Here is a 13,469-nt window from a genome sequence, read left to right on the forward strand (position 1 = left end):
ATCCAGACGATGTATATATATGATATATGTAATATATTATAAGTAACATGTGACAACTTCACTCATATGTTATATGTTACATTTCTGTATGGGTCTGTCTGCTACTTTGTGGTACGTGTGAAATAACTGCAGGTACTTCAGTTATAATTGGCTCATCACTCAGTATTTAATTTCTAGTCGTGGCAAAAAGGAGCCATGCTGATTTCAAACCGTCATGTCAAGCACTCAGAAAATGGATTTGAGAGGACATCATGAGAGACAGCTTCTTTGTGAAAGTGGGACCTGGGTCTAATTGGTAGTGATTTTGTTTTTCCCTCCCCTCCAAGTCAAGTCAAGGTGTAGTGTTGGGTTGGGGGCTACTAATCACTGCATTTCACCTGCAGGGTTTTGTGGGTAATTGAGGCCAGGAGATGCTGTGGAGTGGAGAAATTTACAGGTGGGAGGCTTAATTCACCTTATCGGAGGCAGCAGATGTGGTGGAAGACCTGGTTTAAGACCCTCTAATACCAGGACTCAGACATGGAGTTGCAGGAAACAGCCTCACAAACTCTTCAGGCTGGTTATTTCACTGCAGATAATATCACACACAGGATACTCTACGGTCACTCAGGTTACTAACAGCAATCCTTTTCTGCAGTCGCTCTGACCGATGGAAGCCTTGCATGCAATGTCCGCTGTATTTCTCATCTGCTGGATGTATCGACATCTCTGCTTCAGGGTCAGAACCCACAACCCCTCTGCAGAAGGAGTGACTCTTGTCCCTGGGTTCGGTCAGACTCCAAAGAAAGATTGGCCAAGGGAATGACTGAACCTCACAAATGCTTTTCAGCTTTTCAGCATTGGAACATGAATCAGAGCCTCTGAGTCTCATTGTTCAGGCTCACAGTCACAATCCTCCTTCACCGTGCAGGAGACTGAAAATACAAAACCTCAATGTCACCCATATGAGCCGCTTCTGTAAACACTATGTGCAGTGTGTACTATACACGATCATCAGGATGAAGCAGCGTTGCTGTGCCTCTTTCATATTTTCATCTCAATGAATATCAAGCTTTTTACAACAATCAAGTTCTTCTTGAGCCTCAATCAGCAGGAGGAGGGACTGTATCACTGTATCACTGTATCACTGTAAAATGCACTTTAAGTATTTTTCCCTTTGCCACTCTGACCTCTCTCTCTCTCTCTCTCTCTCTCTCTCTCTCTCTCTCTGTCTGCAGGACCTGGGTGGGGTGAGTCCCCCCCAGAGGAACTGGAAGGGGATTGCCATCGCTCTGCTGGTCATCCTGGTGGTCTGCTCCCTCATCACCATGTCTGTCATCCTCCTCACACCAGGTAACACATGAGCGACTGTGCTCTGCTCCCTGCATGCAAAATGACTTAGGTTGGGGGGGGGACTCATGCAGACACCTAAAAGTGATCGTCCTCTGCAGCTTACATACGTCTACAGCCGCTTTTATCTGGATCAAACAGTCACACGCACAAATACACATCCAGGGTAACAACAAAGGTTAAGGAAACCTTAATGTTCCTTTGAACCAAATCATCAAAGCCAAAGATGCATGATTTATGGACGGGTTATATATAAGATAACACTGGCAATGCTAATGAAAAACAGTGTGTTTCAGGTCCAGAGCCTGGCCTCTGTGGGAGCCAATGTTTAGTTCATTGAATAAGTGTCTTAGTTAACGTGATCTCATTGAATAAATTGATAAATAGTAATTTGTCAAATCAGTCAATAATCATTTGATTTAATTCATGTTGTAATAATTAATAATATTCTGTGAAGGCAACGGCAGGTAAAGTTTCTTTAGACCAGTGATGAAGGTTACTGTCACTTTAAGAGAAGCAGGGTTTGAGAAAAAGGTAACGAGGGAGCCGCATGGTTTTCTTACTGTGGTACAGCAGAATTTAACTGCAAATACTCCTGTAACAGGATCCTGCAAGACAGTGGAGTAAAGATATTTTGTTTGTCAGAGTCCTGTGTTTTTTTCTCTTCAAGTTAATGCACAGGCTCTTCTAAACCAAGGTTGTGGGACAAGGGGCGGGGGCAAGCGAGGCGGCTGGACTGATCTGGGGGTAGCAGCAGAAGCTAAACTTGAGACGGCTCGGCTAACCGTGGGTCATGCCTTTGTACCAACTGTCACTGTTGTCTCTGTGATCTGCCCTGGAGTGTGCAGAGGTGCAGGCTGTGTCGCCCCCCTCAACCGTTTCCAGTATGAATGTAATGATATTTGCTGCTCACAGCTCTACAAAGAATCAACGTCACAAATCACAACGTCAGACACATCTTATGTTGATGATGAGATGTGTAAAAATATTTACAGTTCATTATGAAAAATTTAGTCGAGGTGATGAATGGGAAGCACTGTGGCGCAGGAAATAACAGGCAGTGTGTACGCTCTGTGTGCCTGTCTATGTAGTAGCATATTACTCCCTTGATAATGCGCCTTAAAATACTGAGCCACTGAATTAACTGCATCGGTCTGAAATTAGCAAGTTTAGCTGCAAGAAGCAAGATTAGTCACACTAATCATTATTTTCATATAGAAAATGGATGAAATGACTTTGCGTAAAGTGAAAGGGTTCATTTGTAGAGAGGAACCCACAGAGTAATGTTAATAAATGTGTACTTCCCTCTGGTCTGTGGGGCATTTTGGCATCTTTCAGCTAATTGTGTTTGGTTCTTCTGTTTTGGTTCAGTCTCATCCCATCAGTGCTGTTTCCAGTTGTTTTCTGTGAAAAACCTGCCTCTGCCTGACCTGCACCGAGCAGGAGGAAGTTAGTGAGTAGCTGCTGAACATAGTGGAGCCTTCAGCAGCTGGCAGACGTCCAACCACAGCTACGAGGAGTGAGAATATCGTGCTTACATTTGTCAGGTGTCCAGACATACAACTTCAAATGAATGATAATGCTGCTCTCTGCCTGCTGCTTTTTCATTTTTTGTTGTGTAGCGGTGACACTAAATCAACCAAGTGTAAACAGAATTTTAGAAATGTTTTCAAATTTATTAACTGATAACTGGCAAAAGTAATTAGACACTTTGTTATGAGTCTTGAAATTTAGCTTCTTTTGATCACCTTTGAGATGTTTCTGCACTTTGACTTGAGTCCACCCGTGGTAGATTCAGCTGACTGGACACACTCCTGTCTATCAAAGCTGACAATGCACATCAGAGCAAAAACCAAGCCAACAGGTGAAGGAACTGGCTGCAGAGCTCAGAGTTCAGATCTGAGGGAGGCTACAAAAACATTTCTGTTGCACTGAAGGTTTGCAAGAGCACAGTGGCCTCCATCGTTCTTACATGGAAGAAGTTTGAACTAACCGTGACCTAGAGCTGGACGCCAAACTGAGCAATCAGAGGAGAAGAGCCTTGATAAGAACCTGATGGTCACTCTGGCTGAGCTCCAGAGATCCTGTGTGGAGATGGAGAAACTTCCAGAAGTGCACAATATTACTGTACACTGTGCACCTTCTCCCAGAAGTATGAAAAAAAATAAAGTGCCCAGTATTACTCAGATGTAAAATCATCACAATGCGCCGCCCACGCAGCCTCGCTCCCCCCTGGTGTATTCCACGGTTGGTTAGACTTTCATTGCCTCCATAAACAAACATGCTGTGCGGCGTTATCAAGGAAAGCCAATATGGCTGACATTCAAAATGACTTGGCCCTCCTATTCTGCTCACAATCAGCAGCTGTCCTATTCAGAAGGAGCTTTCTATTGGCGCGTTCTCTCTCTGCTAAAGGCGTAACATTTCATAATTAAAAATGAAACACATCCAGGGGCAACGCTGGAACAGCTTGAGGATTTTCAAACCCACTAATGATCATGTTGGTGAACATATGAAAGCCCATTGTGAGAAAACATTTTGCTCCATGTCCATTTTTTTTTCTTCATTGTGGATGGATGTGTGTGTGTGTGTGTGTGTGTGTGTGTGTGTGTGTGTTTATGTATATCTTGTTTAGAAGGATACTTAATACACCTGTCTGCCAAGCGGATGTAAACATCCAGCTCTCCATGTTTTCTTGTTGACTTGGAGATCTGGAAGCCTTGTGGTGTCTGCTTCCATTTTTTTTTCAGGTTGCAGGGACAAAGTTATTTAATCCCACTTTAAAACCTAAAATTTAAAGCTATGTTAATGAACTTTTCTTGCCACACAGGTAGCATGTACAATAGCAGTGTTTTTTTTTTAATTAAAAAAACCTGTTTCCGACTTGATGAGCGCAGTAAAACTGAACCGTACAGAAATATAAATCTGCAGGCTCCCAGAGCTGAGTGATGTCTGTTTGGGCTCGTCTCTGCAGTGAACTGTCACATTATACCAAGTCATGTGACCTTTGAAACACAATCATGGCTGATTTAAAGGGAAAAAAAGGCTTTTCAGAGGTTCTATCTAGGATCCATTACATTGATTGATTGATTGATGAATGGTGACAAATCTTGTACTGAGCAGGATGTTTTGCAGTCGAACGGATTACGTGCTGTGGTGACATCACTCTTTTTAAACTACTACTCAAAAATGTATTTGGCTTTTGTCTTGACAATTAGTCTTTTAAATGCTAAAATCAACCAATAATATCAACCAGAATGTTACACAAACTTTTATTTCAAGGTGAAATGTATTTGATTTATGATTTAGTCAGAATTAACAGTACGATGTAAAAATGTGGTGCTCTCTTTCTAACTGTACCTGCACCACCTGTCAGTCTCTAACACCTGCACACAGGTAATGAATCCTCTCAGTGCCACGAGTTATGCTTTAAGGGGAGACTTTGTATTTTTGATGGAAGGAAAACATCTGACTGCCAGTGGGGAGCTGGATAGACAGCTGCTGGGATGGCCCAGCCCGGATGTTAGCATCACCCTGGTTCCTTCGACTAAAAGCCGGGATTTTAACTTTGGCTTTTAGTTTCTGATGCCGACGGGTTAAATTCAGCAGAATAATCTTCACAGATTAACACAACTTTCATGATGTTTGAAGCCTAAATACAATCAGCAGGAGTAAAAAGCTCATGTTAGGCTATAAACCAACTACACCACGGTCACGTGACTTCAGCGTCACCGCTACTAAACTTCAGCTTGTAGTTTAATTTAGCTCTGAGGTCTTCTACAAAAGCCTTTCCTCTGACAGAGTTAGTAACAGTAACAAAGAGGCTGTGAAGGTGGACAGGTGAGTAGATCAGTTTACGTGTTTGTTTAACGTCCCTGACAACCTCTGCAGTCTCATTCAGACACTTGTTAGCAACGAGCCTTTTTAACAGATATAAAAGCTTAAAGAAATCAGGACTGAGGGATTTACTGATGGATTTTATGTCGTAGAATAAAACATGAAAATGCATTGATCTTATGTTAACCGCTTCTAACCAGAAACACCTTCAAAGAACTTCCCGTATGTCAGTGTACTGAGACAGATTCCTGCAGCACTGCAGAAAGAGCTTTGGCTGATAAAAGTGGTGTTTAATAACTGGAGAGAACATCTATATGGTACCCAGACTTTTCTAAAAAAAGACTGTGCAACTTAATTTACGGCTTGTTTTTTTTTTTTTTTTTTGGCAGCTGACAACCAAGCTGGAAGTGACACCAAACTGACTGTGGAGGATTTGTTCAAACCTGAGTTCAAGGTTCACGACCCGGAAGCTAAATGGATCAATGGTGAGTTTTGCTGCTGATTCCTTCAGATATTAATGGAAACGAGTGGAGAACTGAAATGGATGTGGATAGATGCAGAGGTGCAGGATGTATTTTTATCAGTGTTTATCGACCTTGAGGAGATTTCTGCTTCAACAGTCACACAATGCTTGATTGTTTTTGTTAATCACAGATGTGTCTGTGTAAGGCTTCCATGTGACAGCCCGGCAAACCGCCTACATCACTTGTCCCCTGCTTCGTGCTGCCGTACATATATTTATACCAAAGACACCTGGACTCTTACCTGACACGACATCTCGATGAGTTGTGCGAGTTGTGCTCTGCAAAAGCAAACAATAGGACGGCTTCTGTTCAGCAGCAGGGGGATGACATCCTCTCTCTCTCTCTCTCTCTCTCTCTCTCTCTCTCTTTGTAATTGAAGCTCCCTAAAAGCAGCCAGCAGACAGTTTTAAACCAAGGCTGACATGTTTCACCCACCTTGCATCTAGTTATGCAAATTGAGATGTTGGGATTTATCCACTTATTTACGTTGTATTGATTCCTTATTTGCCAGGAGGGGATCATATGTTAAGCCTGGAAGACTCTGGCTGAAAATAAACCACATCAAGTGAAGTGCAAGTGAATCTGATTAGGGTTAGCTCAAAGGGAGGGAGGAGGTAAGGATACCTCGGAGGGAGGGGCACGGGCAGGATTGTTGCGTTCCCACATTGCTCTCTGCGTGTCTCCTTTCCTGCAGATTAGTGTGTTTGTTTTGGCTTTTCTCTCTGTTGCCCATCGACTGCGTGACTCTCACTCAACGCCCCGGGGGCGAGAGAAAGAGGCGAAGCCTTTCTGTCCATCAATATTTCATTCCCGGGTGACATTTTTCCACTACCTTCGCCACGCCATCTCATTCCCTGAGCTGACCTCAGGCTTGACAGAGAGAGCAGCGCCGCTGTGTGATGAGGCAGTCAGAGAAGTTGGCTCTATAGCGGCAGTTTGTGGATGGATGGGGCAAAATAGACCCCAGACAAATGGGAGAAGATAACAGATGGACAGGCGGGGGGAAAGATTGATCGCCGGGATTGGAAGCAAAAATGAGATTTTCTTTTTCCTAAGACAGAGGCTTTGAGGGGTTTGGGGTTGAGCGTCTTTCATCTCTGTCTACATCAGAGATAATGTGAAGGGCGTTATCATGTGGTCTAATTAATGATGGGATGCAGTAGAATAACAAATCTTACATTTACATTTCATTAACACAAAGATGGCAGAAATTAAAAATCAGGCATCATACACAACATTTATAATCCTGTAATGTTTCACTGGTTGTTTTTTCTTTGACTCATTTCTATATTTTTAGACTTAAAACATAGCAGTAAAAAATCATCACATTTAATGAAGTTAAAGGGGAAAATCAAGAAAATTAACTTGATGTGTAATTTTATCTAAATATGAAAATAAGGTCTGCTGGGAATGAACATGTTTTCCTGTTGAGTTTGGGTCATTCAGGTTGTTTGAACTTGACTTAGACTAAAACCCTTTTTTCCTCTTGTGGTGTCACCTTCCACCTGAGCTGTGTCGCAGGTTGTTTGTGGTTTGAAAATCTTTTGGAAGCAGAAGAACGTGTGACTGCACAGATTTGATTTTAACATGAATTCAAAAACAGAAATAGTAAATAGCCCTTTGGGGCGGTTGTGGGAGAGCAGGTCGTCCACTAATCAGAAGGTTGGTGGTTCAAAGCCTGGCTCCTCCCGTCCTCGTGCTGAAGCGTTTTGACAAGATCCTGAACCCTGAATTGCCCCTGATGTATCATCAGTGTATGGATGTATGAGTGATAGAAACACTGTATGAATGTGTGTGTGAATGAGTGAAAGTGACTCCTAGAGTAAAACACATCAAGCGGTCAGTAAAGCTAGAAAAGAGCTATATAACTGCAGAATATTTACTATCTGGTTACCATGGTAATCATGACGTGAGTCCTAGGATTTTATCTAATGCATCAGATTGTGAGAAGAGAACAAGCTTTGATCCCGTTCAGTGAATTTTGTCAACTGTTGCAACACACACACACACACACACACACACACACACACACACGATCCCGATCACTGATCTCCATCATTGTTTGTGTCGTCTGTTGCATCCTCGACTAATAACCACTGTGAGCTGTGTGTGAGCTGAGGAGATGAGCAAACACATGAGCGCAGTGAAGTGGGCTGTTGCTGCAGACTGATGGTCACCGGTGGATAACATGTCACCTCACATGACATGTGATGGTTATTCACCTTCTGTCTCCAGTGAGTCTCTTCACCTCCAGCCACTGCTGCCTGTAGTAAATACAAGTCTCATATACGTTAATAAATAAAAGTTTGCAGGAGGTCACATGACCTAAAGTGTCCACATCCACCACAGACAGCAGATTAAAAAGACCATCTTTGATACATGCTGTAGTTATGTTGGGTGTTAACTAACTCAACTAGTTCACTGTGATGCTTCATTAATCAGGATCATACAAGTTATTACCATTATTTATATTCTTCACAAAAACTCAACCCGATTATTTGTGTTTGTGTGAAATTGTGTGAAAAAACATGCAAAAACTTTTTTTAATTACATTAATATGTCATGTAATATATATTTTATTAATAGTATGATTTAGAATAATAAGCCTTTTACAAAACAATACATCCATGTCATGGAAAACCTATTATTATTATTATTATATAATGAAACACAAATACAACACATCCTGACACTGTTATGACAGAACGTGCTCTGCACAACATGACACAGTTAAAAGTTGACTGTCTGAGACTCTGTAGCTGATTTATTTGTAAAATGTCAGACACTGTGTCTCCTCTCATCAAGCACGAGCTAGGGGACGATCTTTTGACCTTTTGACCTTTTGACTCCAAACCTTATCATCAGAAGTCTCTCGAATCCAGGATAAATGATGTTGTTGTTTCATTGTGTTGCTTGGAAACAGGAGGTGTTGTTAGATTGTACAGGTCAGAGGTCGGATGAAGCTGTGTTCACCTTTCAAACCCTCCACTCTTCAGATGTCACACTTCCTCCTGTAATTTGACTGCTGTGTTTTTCTCTTGTCTCAGATTATATCAGCTCCGGAGTGACATAAAGATGAGCCTTTTACAGTCATATTTGATTCTTCCCGACTTAATTCTTCACAGTCATACATGATATCTTTTGGCGAGATGCCGTATTTTACTTCTGTGGAAATCTCCTGCGGCTCCTTCTATTCATCTTCTCTGCTTCTCTTCTCACTTTCTTAAAGATGTTATGCATTTTCTTAAGTTAGAAAAGATAAGATTCTCTGTGAAATACACCTCTGCAAAAGTTTTCTTTCTTTACTTTAGCTCCATGCCCCCTGACTGAACCCCTCCCCTCATAAAAATCATTTATTTATTTTTTTCTATTTCCTTCTCTTTTGAATTTAGCCTTATGTGTGTGTTGTATGTTTTATATATTTGACAAATTCACTCTCTGTCTCTCACGCTATAACTTACTAGTAGTAGTAGTATATTCCTACACAGACTCAGTGTTTTGGTGTTCGTCTTTGAGGCCTTTAGAAAAAAAAAGAGAAACATTGGTAATTATAAATTCTGTATTCAGTTTTGTTTCCCCTCTAAAAAGATCATTAAAAAGAAAAGGAGACAAATGACAACACGAGACAAATGTCCAGGTATCCTGAAGATGTTAAATGAGAGCTGATGTACATGGAGTTACGGATGGATGGTTGCGGCAGTTGGATGATTGGTCAAATGCATTGTTAGCATCGCCTCAGATTAAATTTGCTGCTGAGAGCTCAGTGATTCATCAGGTTCAGCTTCCTGCTTAATGGAGCCAGTTTCACACAGGACATTGTTCCTTTAAAATGTCTCACCATCTCATCTGGAGCACGCTGATGATGATGATGATGATGATGACTATAACCCCCAGTTACATGAAGGTCAGACTGCTGTCCATTCAGCATTAAGTCAATCACAGTTTCATACGTTTACTCTCACTGTAGAACCCAGGATTCAGGAGCAGCGTCACACTGACTGTGGGTGGAGATGTTGTTGATGAGGATCTGAGCAGAGATTATAGGGAGACATCTGGTTAACGTCGAGGACACAGGTGTAAAAAATGACAGACATGGTTTTCTCCAGCTGTCGTGAGAGTGTGCGTTTGTTTTTCACACTGATGCCTGTGACTCAGTGAGCCCCTGGAGGGATGAACCACATAAGTGACAAAACATGGTAAGAATATAAAACATGTCCTGTAGCATGTAGCAGAACATACAGCGGTCGACAACTGACAGCACAAGCAGTAATATCTGGCCTGTCAGATTATTTTGATGATCTGTTCTTTTGGTTTTTTTTCAAATCTTAGATTATCAGACTGACATCCCACATTTAGTCATAATTTCCAAACAGAGAAAAGAGTTTTTTTTTTAAATTTTATTTGAACAATACTTTGTTTCAAGTTATTGTGACCTTTTATTTTGAAAGGTTCTGACAGGAAGGTTCTGTTGCTTGCTTGACAGACCTCTGAAAAAGCCGACATACAATATGAAAAAAAAACAAAAAAAACACTGCATAATATGTGACTGTCGCCACAGCTACACACATGTGAACCGTAACAAAGTAAATTCCAGCTGCATTTTGATTGATCAGTTTCTGAAATTAGCCTTTGATCGTGTTCTGACTGCCATGTAATGGATCAGACCCGACCTGACCTGGGACATAGAGCATGACAAGTGAAGGCTTTTAACTGTAACTATAACTAATGTTGTCGCATCTTTCTGCCCAAATAAAATCTTTGTCATTCATGTGAGAAGATTTTTCCATAATCACCTGAAAATGTTTGAACTTGAGTGAAAAATGTGTTTTTCCCAAGACTGAAGGGATGCACCTCTTAAATACAGTTAGAGCAGAGGCTTTAACTACTGTACTTCTCCCACTGAGGCTATTTTCAAATTCTTGTTATTTCCAAGTAGGAGCTTTTGGCACACTAGTGAAGGAGCATAAATTAACTCTGATGTTTTGTTGACCTTCTGTGACCATCACTTGGCCATCACAGCTTAGTCACTTGCACGTAAACATATGTTGTTTTGCAGCACTTCCTGAAACTGATGCTTCAGTATCAGTCTTTCGGTCTGTTGACCGGACTTGTCTCCCATCGCTGAACAATTTGTCGTTCGTTACTGTCTCCATGTCAACCGTGAACCGTACCAGAGGCTTGTGACTGCTCAGAGTCTCCTGGGAAAAACAGGTCACAGTTTAGACTGAAAGAAACTTCATGCAGAATCTAACGTTACATCAATGTTTTATTCACCAGGGCCGGCCCCCAGCCTTTAAGCAGAATTTGATATGGGCCCCCCCCCCCCCCCCCCCCCGCCCACAGCCTCAGCACCACCAATGCTATCAATGCTTACTCATCCACAGACCTACTAAGACATGGGCAGTTTCATCAGTCGGAGCTGTTGCTCTGACAGAGGCAGCAGAAAATGATTAAACCAGCATGTTAACATGATATTGTATTTTTGTATGATTACCATCGACACGTCATATCACTGATGATACTGATTAAATCCTGCATTGACGCAGGTTGTCAGGAGTGAAGCTCTGCCTGTTTACACTGCAGTCCTCTCTGATCTGAGGGTTTTGCATTAATGAAGCACATCTGGCAGATGTGCAGCATCTGGTATATTGTGAGGAAAGAGCAGGACTTTCATAAGGTGCTAATGTTATGGATATAATAAACAGAAGGAGCAGCATGACAACAGCATGCTAATCTTTGTTATGCTAACAGTGTGTGTATAACTGTGTTGTCGGCTGATGTTTTTGGACACACACAGGTCATTTCTCTCCACCTGAGGAGCTAACGTCTTTAGCATCATCACTGCTTCTAGCTGCTGTTTCTCCCAGGAACACCATGCAAGGATGTGTGTCGCATACAAATTCACCTCGAAGTAAATCATTTCATGTATTTTCAGTGAGGTGCTTTATTTCTTGTTTGTGAAAATGATGATATATAAACTGTTAAAGCAGAAACATGTTTTCTACTCAGCTGCTGCAGGCGCCTCCTTTTGTAATTTTCTTTCTGAACTTAAACTTGAAATCAGATTTTCAGGACCTTTAAGGATATTTTACCAAATTATCTCTAATTTGAACCAACTGCTTCTTTTCTATACTTGATCTCTCTGGCTAATGTCAAATTCAACGTTATGTCTTTAAGGTTAACAGCACATATACGATACAAATCCTCTGAGAGCAGATTCTAAAAACACCTTGTGTCTTTAATTTTTCATCTCTGTCCCACAGGGATTCATAATCCACAATCACAATTAACAGACTGTAGCATCTAATAAAAGATGTGTTGAACTAGTATCAAAAAATAATTAAATAAATAAACAATAAAAAAGATCACATTATGTGAAACTGTCCTTTAGAGGTTATTTACAGTTATATAACTACTTTTTGAGGACCAGGATGTGCACATCTGTATGCAGCTGTTTGTTACACCACCCAGCTCCTACAAATCACTGCTCAGCTCAATAAATGGTCAGTACACTGACCTCTTATTGAATCTTTAGCTGTTGATGCTGTTTTAAAATGTCGTCTACATGTCTTTATTATTAATTAACTCTAAAATTTAAAGCTAGTTTCCCTGATAGAGAACTATCCAGAGATAATAACACCATCAGGTTTTGCCTCAGGTTTGTTGCACTAATTTTGACTTTAGCATTGTTTTTTGCATTTGAATAATTAACCCTCCTAATGTCTTAAAAAAGAGTTTACACCTTCGTAAGATTTGACTCATGGTGCAGTGTGTGAGTAAGATCGCTCTACAATTTAATTTAACTTACACTTTCTTGGCGTGATCCATAATTTAAATAATAAAAATCAAATAAATGACAATATTTACCTATTATTATACAATATTTATATGATTTTATTACTATTATATTTGTTTTGTTTTGTTTGGTAACATATACTTTATATTTCTTTGAAAAACAACCCATAATTACTACTGGGTTAAATTTGACCAATAACACCACAGATGTATTTTCTCTTGTTGAGGACGTCATGAAATCTTGTTGAGATCAGAACAAGTCAAAGCAATGTTTCACACATCTGAACTTGAAAACGCAGCGCAATAGGAGGGTTAAATCACGCAAAAGAGATGTGAAGCAAAGACACTGTGAGGTGCAACATGGAAATTAAGCCGCCATGGCCGCCACTGAGATGTGTCTTCTGTCCTCAGTTGCCGAGGTTTGATAATACATTGGTGGTCACTACCCTTCTGCCATGTAGCCAAGATGGCGACTGCAGAAGGTGAGACGTGTCCATCGTTTGACTCTCATCTTGTTGCCGTACTTGTCATGGTGATCGGACTTGTGCCCTCAAAATAGTAAGTGTGATTATGGAAGTACGTGAATTGAGACACAGTATTTATCTAACTGTCAGTGTTGGAGACAAAGTTAGGGTTCTGGGGAGAACATGAAGTTCACTTCATGTTCTCCTCAGAGGAAATGATGTCATTGAACCTTGCAGGTCTGCTGCAGCACAGGAAATGAGCACCACTGTTTCTGATGCTCAGATAATGTCAACATGATCTTTGCTTCCCTTTGGGGGAGCCACTTACCTTGGCAGTGACATATCCCATTACCCTCACTGTGGGGCAGCATTTAGTGAATCACTGTTTTTCTTCCACACCTTTTATTCTAAATCAGGACTTTGGCACACAGCGTGAGGCTCTTGGCTTCACTGTCAATGAACAGGCCGGATCCCAAGTTGAAGCTGGGTGGGGTGTTGATACGACAACACTGAAGTTGCA

General features: G+C 41.1%; 1 protein-coding gene across 2 annotated transcripts in view; it reads left to right on the top strand.

Annotated features, from left to right (window-relative positions):
- The window catches only part of LOC139614923 (inactive dipeptidyl peptidase 10-like), a 183,723-nt gene that overhangs the window by 100,501 nt on the left and 69,753 nt on the right, over nt 1-13,469 (top strand). For both annotated transcript variants that reach the window (XM_071472608.1, XM_071472609.1), the window contains exons 2-3: nt 1,218-1,332; nt 5,556-5,651. In XM_071472608.1, the coding sequence (XP_071328709.1) occupies nt 1,218-1,332; nt 5,556-5,651 (211 nt within the window). The remainder of the gene's footprint in view (nt 1-1,217; nt 1,333-5,555; nt 5,652-13,469) is intronic.

Source organism: Trachinotus anak, unplaced genomic scaffold (genome assembly GCF_046630095.1).
Source record: "Trachinotus anak isolate AG129_WGS33_773 ecotype Australia unplaced genomic scaffold, CSIRO_AGI_Tana_v1 ptg000039l, whole genome shotgun sequence".
NCBI classification, from domain to species: Eukaryota; Metazoa; Chordata; class Actinopteri; order Carangiformes; family Carangidae; genus Trachinotus; species Trachinotus anak.